Source organism: Cyprinus carpio, chromosome B2 (genome assembly GCF_018340385.1).
Source record: "Cyprinus carpio isolate SPL01 chromosome B2, ASM1834038v1, whole genome shotgun sequence".
NCBI classification, from domain to species: domain Eukaryota; kingdom Metazoa; phylum Chordata; class Actinopteri; order Cypriniformes; family Cyprinidae; genus Cyprinus; species Cyprinus carpio.
The window spans coordinates 31,541,374-31,564,524 of NC_056598.1; the positions used below are offsets into that span (position 1 = coordinate 31,541,374).

General features: G+C 40.8%; 1 protein-coding gene across 1 annotated transcript; it reads left to right on the plus strand.

Annotated features, from left to right (window-relative positions):
• Nucleotides 1-19,725: 19,725 nt before the first annotated feature.
• LOC122136335 (E3 ubiquitin/ISG15 ligase TRIM25-like) lies at nt 19,726-20,884 on the plus strand (the record flags this gene model as incomplete). Its single annotated transcript, XM_042719199.1, has 2 exons — nt 19,726-20,441; nt 20,774-20,884. Coding segments are annotated over exons 1-2 (714 nt in total), but the record flags the coding sequence as incomplete, so codon positions are not given.
• Nucleotides 20,885-23,151: the final 2,267 nt, after the last annotated feature.

A 23,151-nucleotide genomic window follows, 5' to 3' on the forward strand; every position in this document is an offset into this window, starting at 1 on the left:
CTTTGTCTCCATGTATTGACTGACAGCTCTGGTGTTGCCATGGTGACAGAGATCAGGAGTAAAGGTCATTGAGTCTGAAATTCTCCTTCGAAATAAGAATAAATATGACCTTGTGTTGTGTCAATTACGTTTACACACTGCTTCCAAAATTCGTCTGGCATTTTGATAGGAAAGGATGAAAATTTTGGACTCAATTTTGGTGTGCAAGGACCTTAAGTGCAGAGTATTGTGTGTGAACATGATCTTACTGTAGTTCTAGACTAAATATGAACATGTATTTACTCAAAAACACATTCAGTGTTCCTCAAAATCAATAAAAAGTCAAATGCAAACTCACAATATTATACAAACCTGCAATAATTAAAATATATTAAATAAGACAAATATCATTTATGTATTTAATTTCATTTTATTAACCAATGTCTTTGCTGCTAAGCTTTGATGATCTGATTCAACCATATAAATAATCAAAAATGACACATTTGTGTTTGATTTGTGTTATTGCTGAATAGTGCTGAACTTTCTTCTCCTGCGTTATATTCTTCATGTGATTAGATTGAGCGGCGCCCTCTACTGTACAGACATGAATTTACACTTCCTTCAGCCTGAGCCGCATTCACTTCACTTTTCTTATGAAAGGGCTTTTATATTTGTAAAATAACTTGTTTATATTAAAAACAAACAAGCAAGCCCTGCCCAGAATTAAAAAGTAACAAGAATGCATTATTTTCCATAAAAAGTAACATAATTTTACATAATTTAATGCATTACATTGGGTGTGATCCCAATTTTTTTTTAAAACAAATGTCATATCACTGTCTTCGTTAAAATATAATCAGTTTATGTATTTTTTTCTGATTTTTGATGTTTTTTTATTTATTTACCTGTAAAAGTAAAATAAAAAAAAAAAAAAAGTATGTAAAATATGCTTATTTTTATGCTGTCTTTTTTTTTATAGTATTTTTGTTTTAAAAAAAAAATAATTATTATTAATTTTAGTTTAGTTCAGACAGAAAAATAATAATATGGTGGGTTTGTTTGGTTCTGGTGGCATATGATGGTATAAAAATATCAAAATATCAATAGCCACTATATGGCAGTAGTTTTCAATGGCTTGTGTGTGTGTGTGTGAGAGAGAGAGAGAGAGAGAGAGAGTGTGTGTGATTGTCTGACACATTGAGAATGTTGTATAGGCTCACTCCTTCATTTATGTGTGTGTTTGATCTGCATTGTGTTGGATTTATTGGACAAATAAACAAAAAATGCTTTGAATTTTTGTATTTCCCATTCATTTCCTAGGAGAGGAATTTAGGAGGTTGTTTTTTCTTTTTTTTCTTTTTTTCAACCACTTTGTTGAATCAAGTCCTGTTTTTTATTTGTGTGTGTGTGTTCATGTGGCAAATTTAGGAAATTAAGCCAAGTCTTGAACTGCTCCGATTAAGGAAACTATTAAAAAAAAAATTAAAAATATTTTGCCCGTATGTGTCCTGAAGGATGCTTGAGGGATAAAAGTTTCCCCAACACTGCTGAGGAAGTATTTTTTGCAGTGCAACACAAAAGCAGATATTTTGAGGAAGTTTCAGTCACAGTGAAGGAGGATTGAAGCTCATAAGAGTCTTCTGATGCTTGGTGTGTAATGTTGATCTGATTAGAGCTCTGTGTGTGTGTGTGTGTGTGTGTGTGTGTGTGTGTGTGTGTGTGATTGAGAACAGACACACACTCGTTGATTACAGTGATGAAGGCTGTGAGGATGAGTGTTCCTCAGTGAGCGGATCCACACTGATGTCTGACGCAGGTTTGTAATAAACGCTCTGCTCTCCTCTGACCCTCCACTAACGAGCAGATGTTAATTCTTCAGCGATCAATGATGCTCACATCCCGTCTGATATTAGTATCCATGCGCCTTTGACCTCCGTCATCATCAGTCTGCAGGCCTGTGATTGGCTGATCATCACTCAGCAGCTGCTACCGGTTATAATTATATATATATATATAGTGTTATAGTGTTATAATTTCAGCTAGTTACTTAATTTATTAAAAAGAAAAATAGACAATAAGTTAACATTTGCATTTGCAAAAGAAGTCCGAATCCTGAGATTTTTATTTTTTTTAATCTGTGGTGGAAACGAACTTTAATTCTAATCAGTCTGCTGTGATTAAAAGTTTCTTTGTCATTTTATGAATTCATTAATTCTGCTGTTAATGAACAGGACGCTGCTGCTGGTCTTCAGAGGAAGTGAACGCCGCTGGCGTCAACAAACAGGAAATGACTGTGTGAGTCTGATCTCAGACAGGAAGCAGAGCAGGCCTCGCTCTTACCCAACGTCCTGTGAGCTGACAGAGAAGAGGAAGTGGGGAGGAAAGAGGAAGCAGCGTCCATGTGACGCATCACATCCTGTCTATCTATCTGCCTGCTGGCGTCACGTGAGGGGTTTTCTCACACACACACACACACAAACACACATTTCATGGCCAAATATCCTTCAGTAATTAAAATATTAGTTCAGTACTGAGAATTATTACTATAAAATATATTTTTGGACTATATACTGAATCTCTGCTAACAGAGAACATTCTCAGAGCGTTCTCTTAAAGGGTTACTCCACCCCAAAATTAAAGTTTTGTCATTATTCACTTACCCCCATGTCGTTCCAAACCCGTAAAAGGGTTTTTTTTTTTTTTTTTTTTTTTTTTAATTTTTTTCAAATTTACAATATGTCATATAAACTTGAACTTAAATTTACATCAAGAACTCGTTTGAGGAAAAAAAAAATAAAACATGTGCTCGCATTTAAAACAGTACAAACTCACATCATATCAAGTAAGAAAAATAAAAAATAAAAATAAAAAATAAAATAAAAAATAATTACAGGGGCTGACAAAACAACATAAGTGCTTCAAGCGTGTTTAAGAACATAGGACTGTAAACTCAAAGAGCAAGAGACTCTGACATTGTTTCATATAACTCATTTATGGACTGGTTTTCCTCCGATAACACCTTTAGAGATGCTATATAATTTTTAATTTCGTTCTTAAAACAGTTTATGTTGGGCTTGCTGTTATTCCACTTATTTTTGTGTATATGATACTTTCCCATAATGAAAATAATGTTCACCTTAGATACCCTTTCTGACATACCATCCATATATATCATCACTTGAAATTTGTTAAACACAGCGTTATTGATCCCAATGTTTAACCATCGATTAACATCCTTCCAAAACCCCATTGTGACTGAACAAGAGAGAAAAAAAAAAGGTGTTCAATTGTTTCGTGTTCTGTCATACACAAAAAACACACGGATTAACTTCAAAATTGAACCTTTTCCTTAGGGTTTCAGCAGCAGGATAAATATTATTTATTAATTTGAACTGAATTTCTTTTACCTTGGGTGAAATTGGCCATTTAAGATAGCTACAACTAGTCTTTGTTAATGTAACTTGATTATCTGTTATCTTTATTTTCGTTGGCTTTTTGATATCGTAGAATAGTTTTTCTTTAAACACACTTCCAAGTATTTTGTTATTACATTTTCCTTCTCCAAATTTCAATTCACCAATTTTTAATTCAGGAAGTTTAACAGTCACATTTGAATTTGTGAGGATATTTTTAATCATGAATTTTAAGGGAAGTGGAATAGCTCTACTGATTTGGTTAAATTCTCTATAAGAGCATTTCAAATTAAACTCATCAACAAAGGAATTAAACTGCAACAGACTGCCATTTTTATCCATCAAGTCCGTAACATATAGAACATTTTTATCGTACCATTCTTGTTTAAATAGTGTCTTTCTGTTAATTAGCAGGCCTCGCTCTTACCCAACGTCCTGTGAGCTGACAGAGAAGAGGAAGTGGGGAGGAAAGAGGAAGCATCACATCCTGTCTATCTGCCTGCTGGCGTCACGTGAGGGGTTTTCTCACACACACACTCACACACATTTCATGGCCAAATATCCTTCAGTGATTAGAATATAAGTTCAGTACTGAGAATTATTACTATAAAATATATTTTTGGACTATATACTGAATCTCTGCTAACAGAGAACATTCTCAGAGCTTTGTCATAAAGATATACTCTCTTCAGTAAGTAATATTTTGTTAATATTTGTTTACCTCCATGTCGTTCCAAACCCATAAAAGCTTCGTTCGTCTTCAGAACACAATTTAAGATATTTTGGATGAAAACAGGGAGGCTTGAGACTGTCCCATAGACTGCCAAATAAATAACAGTGTCAAGGTCCAGGAATCATCAGAATACTCCATCTGTCATCAGTGACTCAACCATAACGTTATGAAGAGATGAGAATACTTTTTGTACACGAAGAAAACAAAAATAATGACTTTAAGGTTCTCTGAAACTGAACAAAAGTTCTTCCAGTAACATTAATAATAGACTGTTTGTTCAGAGTTGTCTGGTCTTTAATAATGTTCACAAAACATTGTGCATTTATTGAATGAGCACTGTTCAATGTCCGAACTTATCGCACTATATTTTATGTATAATCGTTTTCGATTCTTAACTGTTTTAATTCATTTTAAATCAATTTTAGTTTATTTTAAAAGTTTTTAAATTCCTTGTTTTATTGTTGTGATTATTGTTTTTTTTATAATTTTTTTTTTTCCTTTATGTAAAGCACTTTGAATTACCATTGTGTATGAAATGTGCTATAGAAATAAACATGCCTTTCCTTGTGTGTGTGTGTGTGTGTGTGTGTGTGTGTGTGTGTGTGTGTGTGTGTGTGTGTTTGTTTTGGACATGAGTGACCTGACCCTCATCTAGCTGCTGTCTGTTATTCATCAAACTTAAAAAAGCCAGAGCCGAACTCAGGGCGTGACCCTTAACCCTTGACCTTTGACCTCAGACACATTGTCTCAGTGCAGTTGATGAAGGAGAGAGACTGACACATTTACACACAGCAGGTACACAAGTGTGATTGGTGAGGTGTGTGTGTGTGTGTGTGTGTGTGTGTGTGTGTGTGTGTGTGTATTACGTGGTGTTAGCGTGTAGCTCAGTGGCAGAGTATGTGATCAGAGTGAAGCGTCAACAATTTCCCCTCCGCGCTCCGAGCATTTAATAATCGCTCCAGCTCCACTGACATCAGAAACACCGCTCTGCGTCTGAAGTGTTTCAGTATGTTTGAAATACCACACTTCTGTTCATAACATATATTAAAAATAAAAGAACAGGAGAGTTATTGGAATACTTGTGTGCAAACTTTTTTCCTGCCACATGACAGGCTAATAACATGGTTGTCAGCATTAAAAGATATGATTGCTGCTTTCTGCTGCTTTCTTTTCTTTCATACTGTATGATATGATATATATGATATTGATATAATATAATATAATACAATGTAAAAACAAACTGAAGAATTTAAAACAGATTTGTCAGCTAAATATTTTCAAAAAAAGTGACCTTGAATTTTTATATAGTTCTCTAAACCTCTATGAAGTACAGTTTGCACAATAGTCCTATGAGTGACTGTAAATGAGTTTTGTTACCATTCTGTGCCCATCATCCGCCATTTCCACCATTTTTCTTCAAAACACGATGACGTTTTATTTCCCGTCTTTGCATTTGCGTAGAATCTTGTATTAAGCTCTTTTGTCCACAACCGTTAAAGTATTTGATTTCTACAGCAACTCATTTGGCGCACATCATTCTCCTTCTATGACACCTGTAAACTGCATTCACCGGTTTTAACTCTATAGCACATCAACTCTATAGTGGTTTGTCCAAGCATTGTTATTATTTTGCATTTACTGAGTTCAGTCAAATAGCTTTCTTAACTCATTTTGCATGTGGAGAACACATTCTTTCTTCTGTGCAGTCTAGCACACATGTAGCTTAGAGGGAATATTTCTCATGGGGACATATTTGGTCCCCATGAGGAAACCATACTGAATGATCTTTTTTTTAAAATTGTGTGAGAGGTAGCTTTACGTTGGGAATGTTCCGGAGCCACATTCTACCTACAGTGAGGTGACATGGAGAATACACATATGGGCTTACTGATAAGGAACCACTGCAGTAGGTCCTACCCGAGTAGAGATCGAACTACTGCCAAGGCAGGGTCAGACAGAAGGAACTCTGTCAAAGGAAAGACACAGGTTTCTCATTAGGAAAACTGTACCATGGAAAAAATATGCATACATGATTCCCTGAAGGGAATCTCATGTATGGGCACCTAACCCAGTACATGTGCTGATCTAACAGGAACACAACTCAAGTAATGCGCCTAGACAGGTTTCACCACCTGGGGAACTCTTTGGAAGTGCAGAAAAGGTGATTGCTTCCCCCTTTTTTTGTGGGTAATGGTGGCACAAATGAGACATAAAGCCAGTTCTGCTGCCTTTTATCTGTTTGCACTAGGGATGTCACAATACCAAAAATCAAGTAGTCAGTACCCATACCACTAAAAGTACATGATACTCGATACCAAGTCGATACCACTGGAAAAATAGCAATAATACTTAAACATTAACTCCTTTATTTAACATTACAAATACGGAAGATTAGTGGCACTTGTCCTTGAAATAATACACACACACAAACACACACACACTCGTGCATACACATGAACACACACACCTATAGCCTACTCTGAATGCAAGCATTAGTTTAAAATCACAGACATACTGGCAGGCTTGAAAATATTTTTAAAACCATTCATAAACAACAATTATTTAAAACAATAATATTAGCCAATAATGTTAATTAGGATAATCCGCGGACGGATACACATGAATGAAGATATCTGGAATTCGAGCAGTCCCCTAGTGTGCTCCTATGATGCCTTCGTTGATCATTTCCGTGAGGTGTTTGGAAAAACTACCTTGACGGTCTCTGGGCACAATGAGCTCTTCTGACTACAGCAAACGAATATGTCCATCCATGACTATACAGTTAGATTCCATACCCTCGCGGCAAGCACCAGATGGAATGAAACGGCCCTTCTATCAGCATTCTGACGTGGTCTAAACCCTTCAATCAGACAGCAAATGTCCATCTATGAAGACTCCGTGGGTCTAGAGAGCTTTCTGCAAAAAGCGCTGCACATCTCCCAACATCTAACTGCTTGTCACACGAAGGATTCCTTATCCGCTGCCACCTCACCCAGTTATGCTCCTCCAGCACCCGAACCAATGCAAACTAACCGTTATCATCTATCAACCATGGAACGGGCTCGCCAAGTCACCCAAGGGCTCTGTCAAGTCACCTTTATTTATATAGCGCTTTATACAAAACAGATTGGGTCAAAGCAACTGAACAACAGTAATTAGGAAAACAGTGTGTCAATGCAAAATGACAGTTAAAGGCAGTTCATCATTGAATTCAGTGATGTCATCATTCAGCTCAGTTCAGTTTAAATAGTATCTGTGCAATCAAGTCAACGATATCTCTGTAAATGAAGTGTCCCCAACTAAGCAAGCCAGAGGCGACAGCGGCAAGGAACCAAAACTCCATCTGTGACAGAATGGAGAAAAAACCTTGGGAGAAACCAGGCTCAGTCGGGGGACCAGTTCTTCTCTGACCAGACGAAACTAGCAATTCAATTCCAGGCTGCAGCGAAGTCAGATTGTGCAAAAGAATCATCAGTTTCCTGTGGTCTTGTCCCGGTGGTCGTCTGAAACAAGGTCTTTACAGGGGATCTGTCTCTGGGGCTCTAGTCCTGGTCCCCGCTGTCTTTCAGGGCTGTAGAGGTCCTTTCTAGGTGCTAATTCACCATCTGGTCTGGATACGTACTGGATCCGGGTGACTGCAGTGACCTTCTGATCTGGATACAGACTGGATCTGGTGGCTACGGTGACCTCGGAGTAAGAGAGAAACAGACTAATATTAGCGTAGATGCCATTCTTCTAACGATGTAACAAGTACATCGGGTGTTATGGGAAGTATTCCCAGTTCCGGTTTACCTAATTAATGCAGCCTAAAAATCCTTTAACAGATTTGGATATAAGAAGCGTATTAGTGTGTTATGTGTAAGCCAGGTTAAAGAGAGAGGTCTTTAATCTAGATTTAAACTGCAACAGTGTATCTGCCTCCCGAACAATGTTAGATAGGTTATTCCAGAGTTTAGGCGCTAAATAGGAAAAGGATCTGCGGCCCGCAGTTGATTTTGATATTCTAGGTATTATCAAACTGCCTGAGTTTTGAGAATGCAGCGGACGTGGAGGACTATAATGTAACAAGAGCTCATTCAAATACTGAGGTGCTAAACCATTCAGGGCTTTATAAGTAATAAGCAAGATTTTAAAATCTACACAATGTTTAATAGGGAGCCAGTGCAGTGTCAACAGAACAGGGCTAATATGATAATTCTAGTAGGAACTCTAGCTGCTTTTTTTGGACCAGCTGGAGTTTGTTTATTAAGCGTGCAGAACAACCACCCAATAAAGCATTACAATAATCTAACCATGAGGTCATAAACGCATGGATTAACATTTCTGCATTTGACATTGAGAGCATAGGCTGTAATTTAGATATATTTTTGAGATGGAAAAATGCAGTTTTACAAATGTTAGAAACGTGGCTTTCTAAGGAAAGGTTGCTATCAAATAGCACACCTAGGATCCTAACTGATGACGAAGAACTGACAGAGCAGCCATCAAGTCTTAGACAGTGTTCTAGGTTATTACATACAGAGATTTTAGGTCCTATAATTAACACCTCTTTTTTTTTTCAAAATTTAACAGTAAGAAATTACTCGTCATCCAGTTTTTTATCTCGACTATGCATTCCGTTAGTTTTTCAAATTGGTATGTTTCGCCGCGCCACAAAGAAATATAGAGTATCATCAGCATAACAGTGAAAGCTAACACTGTGTTTCCTGATGATATCTCCCAAGGGTAAAATGTAAAGCATGAAGAGTAATGGCCCTAGTACTGAACCTTGAGGTACTCCATACTGCACTTGTGATCGATAGGATACCTCTTCATTCACTGCTACAAATTGATGGCGGTCATATAAGTATGATTTAAACCATGCTAATGCAATTCGTGGGGAAGTCGTGGCCTAGTGGTTAGAGAGGTTGACTCCTAACCCTAAGGTTGTGGGTTCGAGTCTTGGGCCGGCAATACCACGACTTAGGTGCCCTTGATTAAGGCACTGAACCCCCAACTGCTCCCCGGGCGCCGCAGCATAAATGGCTGCCCACTGCTCTGGGTGTGTGTTCATGGTGTGTGTGTGTTCACTACTGTGTGTGTGCACTTTGGATGGGTTAAATGCAGAGCATGAATTCTGAGTATGGGTCACCATACTTGGCTGTATGTCATGTCACTTCACTTTTCAAGTCACTTTATGTCACTTCGATTAATGCCAACAAAGTTTTCTAGTCTATGCAAAAGAATGTTGTGGTCAATAGTGTCGAACGCAGCACTAAGATCCAATAGCACTAATAGAGAGATAGAACCACGATCAGATGATAAGATCAGGTCATTTGTAGCTCTAAGGAGAGCAGTCTCAGTACTATGATACGGTCTAAATCCTGACTGGAAATCCTCATAGATATAATTTTTCTCTAAGAAGGAATATAATTGTGAGGATACTACCTTTTCTAGTATCTTGGACAGAAAAGGCAGATTCGAGATAGGTCTATAATTAACTAGTTCTTTGGGGTCAGGTTGTGTTTTTTTGATGAGAGGCTTAATAACAGCCAGTTTGAAGGTTTTGGGAACATATCCTAATGACATTGATGAATTAATAATAGTCAGAGGAGGATCTATGACTTCTGGAAGCACCTCTTTTAGGAGCTTAGATGGAATAGGGTCTAACATATATGTTGTTGGTTTAGATGATTTAACAAGTTTGTACAATTCTTCCTCTCCTATAGTAGAGAATGAGTGGAACTGTTCCTCAGGGATCTATAGTGCACTGTCTGATGCGATACTGTAGTTGATGGCTGCATGGTTACAATTTTATGTCTGTACTCTGGGTCCCAAGAGCATCTTCTGCCCTCGACTCCCTCGACACCGTAATTCCACCATCTACCAAATCTCCAATATTTAAAGAAAACCGCTGAGCAAGGGGTATGTGCGCCATCACACCCCGGAAGTCACTCTTCGCATTGGAAACTTCCATGCTGAATGGATTTCACTCCTGCTGCTGGAGGAGGCTACAGTAGATATTGTCCTGGGGCATCCCTGACTGGCTCAACATCATCCTGACATCCACTGGAACTCCAGGGAAATACTTTGGTGGAGTGAATCCTGTTTCAGGACATGTTTAGCAGATCTCCCTCTTCCAGGCCAACCTAAGCCCTCCATACCGCTCTGCTCTACCACCATTGAGAGCCCAGCTTCACAAAGCTCAGTTCACATTTCACTCGCCTACAGGGCATTCCAGAACATGTTCAGGAAAGTCACAGCAACCCATCCTCCACCTCATCGGCCATGGGACTCTTCGATCGACCTGCTGCCTGGGGCCAAATTGCCAAAGGGACATGTCTATCCCCTATCGATCCCGGTGTGTGCTGATATGGAGGAGTACATCAAGGAGGCATTACATCAGGGGTTCATCCATCCTTCCACTTCTCTTGCAGCATCCAGTTTCTTCTTTGTGGCGAAGAAGGATGGGGGCCTACACCATTGTATCGACTATCGAGCACTCAAATCCCAAACCATCAATTTTCCTATCCAATCTCACTGGTGCCAGCCTCGTTGGAAAAACTCTATGGTGCCCAGATTTTAATGAAACTCGATCTACGCAGTGCCTACAATCTGATCCGCATTTGAAAAGGAGGCGAATGGAAAACTGCATTCATAACACCATCCAGGCACTACCGGGTTATGCCGTATGACCTTTCAAACTCACAATCCATCTTCCAAAACTTCATAAATGAAATCTTCCTTGATATACTCAACCAATTTGTACTCATCTACATCTTAAGGAACACCAACGACATGTTTCCTAGGTACTCCAACTTCTCTGTGAGCACCAACTCTACCTTAAGCAGGAAAAGTGTGAGATCCATCTAACCACCATTTAATTCCTGGGCTACATTATCACGCCAGAGAGAGTCCAGATGGACCAGAACAGGGTGGAGTAAGTGAGGAATTGGCCACAACCCACCACGGTCAAAGAGCTGCAGAGATTCCCGGGATTTGCAACCTAACCCTAACCCTAACCCAAACTTCTATCGGCGCTTCATGGCCCATTATAGTCAATGGTTGGCTCCACTTCTCTCCTCCGTCAGAAGCCAAAGACCCTCTCCTGGATGCCTGAAGCCACACAGGCATTTCTGCAACTCAAATCCTTTTTCTGCAGTGCTCCAGCCCTCACCCATCCGGATTCGTACCATCAGTTTGTGGTGGAGCTGGATGCTTTCCACTCTTGGACTAGGTGCAGTATTATCTCAATGAAAGGGTTAACCTCCCGTACTCTATCCATGTGCATACTTCTCCAATAAGATGTCCCCAGCGGAGCAAAATTATGACACCAGGAACAGCGAGTTACTGGCCATCAAATTCGCGTTGGAAGAGTGGCGGCACTGTTTGGAAGGAGCTCAACATCCCTTTGAAGTAATAACTAATCACAAGAACCTCTAATACCTCCGTGAAGCAAAACACCTCAATCCCCAACAAGCTTGATGGGACCCTATTCTTCACACATTTCCGATTCACTGTAACTTACCACCCTGGTCATAAAAACCTCAAAGCAAATGCTCTATCATGACTTCACCAACCAGATCCCTCTCCTGATAACCCAGAACACATTCTCTCACCCACAGTGTTCGAATCCCTTACGAAAAAGAAGTTTATTCAAGTGTGCTATTAGTATACTTCTTTTAAACTAAAAATAGGAAAGTATGCTTTTAGTTTACTTTTTATGTACTTCTCAGAAATGGGCTTTATGTACTTCTCAGAAATATACTTAAAATGACATTTAAGTATACTTGACTTATACTTACAAAAAGTCTAAATATACTTGAACTATACTTAAGTATACTTAATAAAATAAACTTGAAGTATACTACTTTTTGGTAAGGGATGTCCAATCACATGGGATGAAAATGATCAAATTCGTGCCGCCACTCTTACAGAACCCACGCCGCCGTGAGGTCCGGAATGGAGATTGTATGTACCTACCACTCTATGTCTCACTTCCCCGGGATCGGGTCACCTAGGCAGCCAACGAACCCTCTCGCTCCTCCGGAACAGATACTGGTGGCCCAGCATGGGTCAGGATGTTGCGTGCTACGTCAAGGGTTGTTCGGTCTGCAACATCACATCCACTCCACACTGTTTACTAAGACTGGGCAAAAAAATCGAATGCGATTTTCATGGACATCTCGTCAGTGAAGCCGGGAGCACCATTTACTACACAGAGTCGTAGATCACTGACAAGCTACACAAAGTCGTGTTCAAAATTGGCAATGAATCACCAGCGATTTTAAAAGCAAATTTTGTGTAGCTTGTCAGTGATCTATGACTCTGTGTTGTAAATGCTGCCCCCGGAGCGGCATTTACATTTACTGGGAGTGGAGTGATTATTAAATGCTCAGAGCGTGGAGAGGAAATTGTTGCCGCTCCACTCCGCTCACATACTCTGATCTGAACACACGTGCAGGAGATTACCTACTTATCACAGGAGCGGCTTTACTGACAACGAGATGAGCATGAAAATCGCATTCGATTTTTTGCCCAGCCCTACAGTTTACCCGTAGGAAAACTGGTTCCCTTACCTGTTCCATGCCGAACCACACAGGAATCAATTTTGCCACTGATCTTCCACCCTCTAACAGATTCACTACCATATTTGTCATGGTGGATAGATTCTCTGAAACCTGTAAATTAATCCCCTTATGTGGATTACCCACTGCTTTGGAGGCAGCCGAAGCTCTCTTCCAGCATGTCTTTCGACACTTTGGTCTCCCTGAAGATATCGTTTCAGATAGAGGGCCGCAGTTCATATCAAGGGTCTTGCGTAGTTCCTTCCGTCTGCTGGGAGTGTCTGTCAGCCTTTCCTCAGGTTATCATCCCCAAACTAATGGCCAGACTGAATGCAAGATCCAGGAGATCAGACTGTATCTCCGAGCCTACTGTCATGAACACCAGGACAGCTGGAGCCAATATCTTCCCTGGACCAAGTTTGTCAGAACTCGTTACGACAGGAAACAACTGGATTAACAACATTACAGTGCATGCTCGGATTTCAACCGCCACTCTTCCCCTGGACTGGAGACCTCACGGAAGTCCTTGTGGTTCTGGTTCCGTGAGAGCAAGAGGGTATGGGACTCAGCACATGTCCATCTCCAGTTAACAGTACAGAGACATAAAGACTTTGCTGATGCCCGTTGCACACTCACGCCTGTGTACCAACCAGGTGACCGAGTTTGGCTCTCCACTTGGGATATTCATCTCCTGCTGCCCAGCAGGAAGCTAAATCCCTGTTATGTCGGTCCGTTCCCTATCACGAGGCAAATTAAGGTCACATATGAGCTCCAACTCCCAGACACCTACCGCATCTCACCCCGTGAGATCTTACGTGTGTCCTTGCTAAAGCCATTCATTAGTCCACTTCTTCTTTCTTCTGTAGAGCATGAGATACCTCCTCCTCCCGAGGTCAACCCCAACAATACCTTCTACAGAGTCCAAGAAATCCTAGACTCCCGACGCGGAGCAGCCGGCTCTAGTATCTCGTGGATTGGAAGGGGTACGGTCCCGAGGAGAGATCATGGGTGGACAAAGATGATATTCTGGATCGGTCACTCCTCTCAGACTTCCACCATTCGCACACCAGATTGTCCCACTCCTAGGGGGTGCGGTCGTCCTTGCAGTCAGTTATTGGGTGCCAGGAGACGCCCATGGGGGAAGGGGTACTGTCACAGATTCACCAGCCACATCAGCCACACCAGCCACCTACGCCCATTCACAATCACCAGATTACTAATTACAAACACCTGATGCCACTTACCTGAGCACTATATCTGTCCACTCACCTCAGTCTCTCTTTAACTGGTCTCAAGGTTGCATACCTTACCTCATGCCTCTCCACATCGCTCTGGATCTCCGTGGTTTTGTGTATCTTCCTAAAGAGGATTAAGATAAGGACAGTTACTCTTCAGCTGTAACGCTCAGCCCAGCAGGCTGGGTTACTAAAATTGGAATGGGGTCTGATTTCTTTGTGTGAGAGTTAAAACGTGTTAAAAGAATGACATAAAACAGAAATTCGGTTAATAAGATTGGTGTATTTACAGGTTCACAATAAAAGACTTTAAAACAACACAATAAAACCAGGTAGACTCAGTCTGTTAAAAGAATACAGGTATTTTGTCCATTCCCTAAAAACAGTCCAAGAATCCCCGTGTGTTGTTGAGTCCCAATGTGAGTGTCCAGCAGTGTATATACAATCCAATCTGAGTGAAATCCAAGTGGCTGCAAGTGTCCGGAAAGGTAAGTCCAGTAAAAGAAACTCCACAGTCCAGATGTGAGTGGAAGCTGTGAATGGCCTCCTTGTTTGTTTGCCATGCTGCTCTTCTTATAGTGCTCCTGCTTCCTGTCAGGTGACTGATCACCTGAAAGGCCAACCATACAGTTCTTAAAGACACACACACACTAAAATGGTTAAGAGGCATAAAATGGACATAAGAAACATGAAAAACAATTAAAACTCTATAATACATAAAATCAATATAATAAATAGAGCGGTTAAAACATGTCCCTTGTGTGACAGTGTCACACAGTTTCAAGAGCTAAAGTTATGTTTCAGTTTTAAAACTTACTGTTTGAAGCTATCCTTCAGTTTGTGTAAATAAAGAAGCTCTGAATCATTCTTCCTGTGTATGCCTCTCTATCTAGCCTTGACACACGTTTAGTTCTGTGTGCTTGTAGGCATTTTTCCTCCTCCTTTACCCTTTAAGGAATCACTGAAACACCTCCAGGCATATGCTCTGCCTGCACTTATCTGCTTCCAGAAGAACTGCAGCCTTGCTAGTTGCTACCTTCTGTACCATCAGTACTTATGCTACTGAAGAAAAAACAAGTACCGGCAAGTTTAAAAATGTAAATACCGACTTGGTACCGTAGTATCGGTTCTCGTGACATCCCTAGTTTGCATCCAACACACAGGAGGAAACTAGCTCAACCCAGAAATTGTTAAAAAAAAAAAATCTTGCAATGACTGGGTCAGAATCTTAAGCTCAACTGACTCAAGCGGTTCAAAGGAAGATCTCTGTAGCCGAGCAAGAACCTCAGAGGTGGGGTCTTGGTGGGTTTAACCTCCTAGCACCTCTCAGGAACCTGATGATCAGATTATGCTTCTCCAGAGACCTGCTATCCATTGCGTCATGATGTAAAGCTTACCTTCATGAGCCTACCTGGTAGAGGGGGCTCTGGTCTGAGTGACAGTGTCTGTCACTGCCTGCCTGCCACTTAAATATTCAGCGTCCCGTCCAGGAGCCACACCTGGAGGTTCCAGAGATCTTGATGTGGGTACCATATGGTGTCTGTTCTTGAGAAAAGGAGCTCCCTTCTCAGGGGAAATGCCAGGTAGGGGAGGTCATGAGGAGCATCAGGACTTAAAACCAGGTCCAGGTGGAACAACCATCAAGACCTGCTACTCATCCTCCCTGAACTTGCACAATATCTGTACAAGCAGGCTCACTGGGAGGAATGCGTACTTGCGCAGACACTGGGGCCAGCTGTGTGCCAGTGCACCCATGCCAAGGGGGGCCTCAGTCAGGGAATAGTACAGCTGGCAATGGGAAGATTCCTGGGAAGTGAACAGGTTTACCTGGGCTTCCCTGAATCACCTCCAGATGCACTGGACCAGCTGGGGATGGAGTCTCCATTCTCCCGGCAGCGTAAGCTGTTGTCAGAGAGCATCACATGCATTATTGAGCTTCCCCGGGATGTGAATGACATGCAGCAATTGGGGCCATGTCTAACTCCAGAGTAGGAGATGGTAGGCAAGTTGCAACGTGAGTACTCCGCCTTCTTGCTGTGTTGTCCATCTGGAGGAGCACATTCTTGCCCAAAGCAGGGTAAACAGTACTTCTAGCAAATTCAAGAAAACTGATATGCCACTGTAAGGATCCACCCGCCAGCCCAAAAAGCGGAATCCAGCGGCCTGGTCGAAGGTTTAATGCGTATTCGTTCTTTTATTTGCGCTTCTGAATTTATCAGGATTTAGTTTGAATTTTAGTCTAGCTCCATGTTTAATCTGACTCCAATTTCACGTGATCATTAAATTTAGGCAATATTTCTATCAAAAGCTGATCACAGATATCGATTGTTTATTAATTTAGATATTTGAGTGTTCTGAAAATCCCATACTTTTAATTATTCGTTCATTGCAGACCCGGTATCGCTTTAGAAGTAACATTTTGGCCGATTGAATGCTCTTCCCGGACACAAACTCGTCAGTCTGATCTTAAACATTGGATGCAGGGTAAATATCTACCTTTAAGTAGGTCGCGCCCTGCTTACTCGTACAAAAAGTATAGTTTTTATATATTTACGAAAACTGCAACTTATTTAAGACAGTGATAGTCAGAAATCGAAATGGACTCAATTGATGTGCCCCATGCTCCATCTATTAAACCTTTCGTTTGAACAATCCTGAACACAGATTTGAGGTAATACCTTTGCTTTAATCTACTAGTAATAATGAATTAAGAATAATGCAGAATAAATCAAATATAACAATTTATTATCAGTCAGGTAAAATTGTATCATGCCAAATTACATAATGAAAATAATTAGAAGCCAATTTAGAAAGGATAGTGTAATTGTAAATCACATTGTGGTTGTGTTGCAACTTTGCTTCTGCACAAAGACACTGTAGCCATATTGGGAACGGCCAAGTGATCCATGCAGGAGGCACACAAATTTAACATAGTCACACATGTAACAGTTATCCTAATTTAAGACACATGGTCTAAAATGCATAGCAAAGCACTCAGGTGTTTTAGAGAATAAACTTAACTAGCCAATGTGTACATGTAGTAGCACAAACAACTATACAGTGTACTCTGTAGGCACAATGTGTTTAACACAATTACATAATAGTATACCTGACTTCAGGAAGATACATAGTATGGAGCATATGAAATACACTCCACACTATGGGCTTTCTGGCAACAGAATCGCCCAGTAGTGTTTTGTCACTTCCCTTAAATACTCAGACCAGACAACAAATAATCTTCAAATCAGCTGTAAAAACATAAAAGACCTTTTGGTTTTTTTAGGTTCCCGTGGTCACATCAGGGTCACACCTGGCTGGAGATAAACATTCTCACAGACCCCTAAAGGGGGGCACACCCCCTTCACAGCAGAACACAATTCTACAAAAGTTTTCAATCTTTCTCATAATATAAATGACTACTTTGAAATTGAGACCATTTTACCAATCGCACATAGACCTTTAAAATGATACCAAACATGAAAAGTTTACAAGCCATGAATCCTGAAGATATAGTAAATGTTTTATGTGAGCGTAACAACTGTTAGATGCCTGGACCATGTGCCCTGGGGGAAAGGAGGGGTGAAGGTACCAAAGAGCAAATGGTCTTTCTTCCAGATCTTCCTATCTGTTTGTTTGGTCCACAAGGAGATCAAAGCCCATTGTTTTGGTACATCTGCATTTGCATTGAGAGAGTTCCTGAAAGTCTGGCTTCACAAAGAATTCATTTCATAAGGAAATAATTTCACTCCTTACACCACCACAGTCAATGTCCTATCCAGGAGCATACAATATCCCACAATGTGCCTTGCCACTTGTTCTAAGGGCACCCCTGCTCATAGAAAAGCAAAGTGAATGAACAGCGACAGATCAATGTAATTGTTACTGAATTTGTGCTATGGCACCATGCCCATTTTGGGACTTGGCTATGCAGCCAATCCTGAATCTGTCTTATATGCATACATTTAAGTGGCATCATCACTTCTGCAGATGTCGTATACCACACGAGCCTCTGAAATTCCTTCAGTGCAACCACAGTTTTTCTACTGAATGAGTTTAGGCAGGTCAGTGATAACTGATTCCAGCTCCATACTGAGAAAGAGATGCTCTGCACAGAGGAGAACTTGCTTTTTACCCAGTTGACCCAAAGCCCCAGATGGAGTTGCTTGAGCACCAAGTCTCTGTGGTTGCACAACAGATCTCATGAGTTTGTAGAGAATGAGAATGTCCACCTCTACTAACAGAGCAAGTACACTTTCTTGTGACCTTGGTGTAGACATGGGAAGACAGGGACAGCCTGAAGAGGAGGACCTTGTACTGGTTTGTCTGACCCTTGAAGAAATGAAGAAACGGTCTGTGTCGAGATAAAATCAAGACGTGAAAGTTTAAGCATGTGAGTATGTGAATGTGCATCAATATCTTGAACGGGAGCTTGTGCAGGGCCTAATTTCATGGCTTGCAGATTCAAGATCAGCTGTAACCCACCACTTTGCTTGTGTACAATGAAGTAAGTACTGTAAAACCCTGACTTCATCTTGGTTGGAGGGACAGGCTGTATTTCGTCCTCCTCCAGCAGGATTGAGATCTCTGCATGCAGGACATGGGTGTCTTTGTTTGCCACCAATGTAAAAAGAGCTCCACTGAACCTGGGGGAAGCCTGGCGAGCTGTATCACGTAGATGATTGGGGTTGTCTGAATGAGCCAGCAAGTCGGTTTGGGCAGCACTAGCCAGTCTCACAAACTCTGTACAAGTGACACCAAAGGGACAACAGTCAGTGTTCTCATGGTGGGGCAGTGAGAGGGAGTGTGGGTGCCTAAATATCTGAGGAACATCCATCCATCCATCTTCTTCCGCTTATCCGGGGCCGGGTAGCGGGGGCAGCAGTCTAAGCAGAGATGCCCAGACTTCCGTCTCCCTAGACACTTCCTCCAGCTCTTCCGGGGGGATACCAAGGCGTGCCTGGAACACCTCCCCAGAAAGGCATCCAGGAGGCATCCAGAACAGATGGCCGAGCCACCTCAGCTGGTTCCTCTCGATGTGGAGGAGCAGCGGCTCTACTCTGAGCTCCTCCCAAGTGGCCGAGCTCCTCACCCTATCTCTAAGGGAGCGCCCAGCCACCCTATGGAGCAAGCTCATTTCGGCCGCCTATATCCAGGATCCCATGAGGGGAGGCCCGGCCACCAGGCACTCACATTCGAGCCCCCGCCCCGGGACTGGCTCAAGGGTGGGGCCCCGGCTGCGCCATGCCGGGCGACGTCACGGTCCTTGTTTTTTGATAGTTCATAAAGGGCTATTGAAGGAGGAACAAAACATTAAAAAGAAGGGTTATGTAAAAATTTGCTTAGTGCACCTTTAACTGACTCCTTTTCATATAAATGTGTCTCCGTGTGGAAGTGGTTTTATTTTTTAGGGTTGATTTGCTATCTAAATGATCTATATGTGATTGTATGTTTGTTTGTTTAGACTAGATATATGTTAGTATTTAGTTAATTAAACTTTTGTTACATAAGGTTCTGATTCTCTCAATGTTTGTGAATAATGTCCCTTTAACTATCCAGTACTAGTACTGTAAGGAAGCTATTTTGTACAGCCATGAAAATATAATTTCATATCAGTTGATATGATATTACACTGAATGTTCGCTGGACGAACAGATTAGTTTATGGTAATATTAATTCTGCTACAGTTACTACTGGTTACATTAGTTTGATCTCTAAATAAATTCACCTTACATTTACAGTAAATGTATTACTTTAAAAACAGATGTGTCAAAACTCAGCAAGAATGAGGCTCTACAGGAGCAGGAATGAGGAACTTGCTTTATAGACTTACAGACAAACCAGTTTCACACACGTCACTCAAACACAGAATAAGGAAAGTATTTAAACTCATCAGTTCAGGGAAAGAGAAACTGAAGTGTAGTTGAGCTGTTGTATGTTTGTGTCTCTGTGTTCCTGCAGTAAAATGGCAGAAGCCAGAATTTCAGTGGATCAGAAAGAGTTTATGTGTGCAGTGTGTCTGGATCTCCTGAAGGATCCAGTGGCCATTCCCTGTGGACACAGTTACTGTAAGAGCTGTATTACAGACTGCTGGGATCAGGAGGATCAGAAGAGAGTCTACAGCTGCCCTCAGTGCAGACAGACCTTCAGTTCAAGACCTGCTTTAGCTAGAAACACCATCTTGGCTGAAATGGTGGAGAAACTGAAGAAGACCAGACTCTCTGCTGACTGTGACGCTGGAGATGTGCAGTGTGACGTCTGTACTGGAAGAAAATACAAAGCCGTCAAGTCCTGTCTGGTGTGTCTGGAGTCTTACTGTCAAACTCATTTTGAGCGTCACGAGGAGTATCATTCACGTAAACCACACAAAGTGACTGAAGCCACTGGACGACTGCAGGACATGATCTGCCAGAAACATGAGAAGATCCTCGAGGTTTTCTGTCGCACTGATCAGAAGTGTATATGTCTGCTGTGTACGATTATTGAACATAAAAACCATGACATTGTACCAGCTGAAGACCAGAGGACAGAGAAACAGGTATTTAACATTAGTCATCTAGTTAATACTTAGTGTAGTGATGAAGTAGTCTTTATTTTCTGTATAGAGCTACAGCTTAATTACTCAGAACCACTGTCTGTGTGAAGCTCTGTGTCTGTCAGTTTCACTTTCATAATAGCTACGCATGCAGTGTGAAACAAGCCTTAATCTTCATGTTGATTCATGTAAGATGATTGTAACAGATCATCACTTCTAGAGTTTGAACCTACAGTCATTGTTTATCAGCTCCACTTTTACTGGATTCATCTGTACATGATGATTTAGTGGCAGTAGTTTTCTGTGAGATTCACTATCATCTGTTTGTCCTGCAGAAGCAGCTGAAGGAGACGCAGAAGACGCTCCAGCAGAGAATCCAGCAGAGAGAGAAAGATCTCCAGCAGCTGAGAGAGATTGTGGAGTTTCATAAGGTGAGTCTGGAGAAGAAGAGAAGTTTGTCTCCGTCTCAGTTCAGACTCACTGAAGCTGAATCACTGTGTGTCCTAACATCGCTCTGCACAGACAGCAGTGGAGGACAGTGAGGAGGATCTTTACTGAGCACATCCGCTCCATTGAGAGAAGCCGCTCTGAGCTGATACGACTGATCAGAGATCAGGAAAAGACTGCAGTGAGTCGAGCTGAAGAACGACTGGAGCGACTGGAGCAGGAGATCAATGATCTGAGGAGGAGAGACGCTGAGCTGGTGCAGCTTTCACACACACAGGATCACATCCAGTTCCTGCAGGTAACACAGATCTAGAAGAACAGGATCAGAGTGGACTTGAGCAGATCCTGCTGTGACAGAGACTCACAGAGAAACAGTTCATGAGTGTCTTTATTATATAATCATCAGTCAGACTCTCATCTGATCATCTTCTTCTGAAAGAGACGCCGCTTACAAATTAGAAATCTCTTAGGAATCATTTCTCTCATCTCTTTCTTCTGGAAGATATATTTAGCTGTCAAACACCACTAGCGCCACCAACAGTTCAAAACTTCACTAACATTTCAGCTTTTTTCCTCATTTTTCCTTCTGATTTACTGCATAATGGTGAAATCAGTGAACTCAATAGTGCAGATTCTGAGTAACATTCATCTAAATTGGATCAGATAATCTTCAAACTTAATAAAATTGATTTTTATTGATTTTTATGATACTCCATTGATGTGCTTGAGCTGTTAGATGGACATTTATGTTCTTAGCAGATGTTTTATCATCCAAACTATTTCCTAGAAAGTTCACATATAAGGCACTTTCGCACCGCATACTGCGCATAGTTCTCGGGACATTCTCCTGGTTATATTCACACCAGCAGCAGGAACTCTGAAGCAGCGACAGCGATGTCTTTATTTAGATAACCAATGAATGGAGGATGCTGTGATTGGAGCTGTTTTTAATGTGTGTCTTGGGTTTTGTGATAATGGAGATGGAATGTAAAATAATCTGCCTCAGTTTCTGCTCTTAACTATAGTGAGCTCTTTTACTTTACTATAAGGTTACAATTAACAACAGAGACCAAACTTAAATTCAATTACTATTTATTTTTAACTATAATAATCAAAACTCACATTACAGTTTTTCTCGTTTGCTTAAACACATTTTTCGAAACTATGCCTCGTATTCTCAAAACAGTAAACATGAACTCATAACTTCTAACTCAATTCCCCAAACTTCCTATATTCAGGTCAAAATGAAGCTCTACACTCAAAACAACTCAATCTTGCTGAAAAACCAAACTTTGCTCTCAGATATGACACACAAACAGTCAAAAACACACACACTTCAACACAGTTTTACACACTGATGAGATAAATTAAAAACAATACTACAAAAACCGGTAATAAGTGTGGTACTCCCCAAATGTTTTATTCCTTAATTTAATGTACTGTAGAGTACAGTACAATACGGCAAACAACAACAAAAATAGTTATTCTGCCCCAGTATCCCGTTTTTGGTCTGGAACAGGCCAAAGAACCTCTTCAACATCACATGCTATCCTGGCCTTGGCCGGACAGCGGGGTTAAATCATGTTGTCAATATAACACTGCACTCTATGACTGCACTTCTTATGTATGCCTATATCCATTTCAAAAGTACAAATGTACACATTATTGTATGTGGGATATTGATTAAAAAAGACTGGATATGATCCACAGTTACAATGTCATTGTGAAATAGAAAAGAAAAAGAAATATGTGCACAAAGGCAAACATGAAAATTAGAAAGTCCACTGTCAGAATTTGGAACTCTTGTGTTGTCCTCTGTCTATATATGCTTTCCAATTGAAGGTTCATGAGATGTACCTTTGAGCTATTTCAGAGAACTATACAATACATTTTGAGCAACATGACAATAGCAACTGATAATGTAGGAAACCACAGACAAATGTACACAATCAGTTGCATGAATAAGCAATCGCAACTTGATCAAAAAATCTACTTAAAATAACGTTTTATGATGTGCACAAGTGACTAGATAATGTGGAGGTTGAAAAAGTAGTTTTGAGAATTTAATTTCTGATTCGAGAATTGCATTTGGCCCTTTATCCATCGAATGTTCTGATTGGTGTATGATAAATTTTGACTCCTTGTGTTTCCACTTGGGTAATTGTGTGCTAACTGAGCTCAAACTGTGCAGTCTTGAGTGAACAATATTGAATGCTAGTGCTTTCTAAATGACCACATGGTGTAAGCACTGAGAAATGTATTAGAG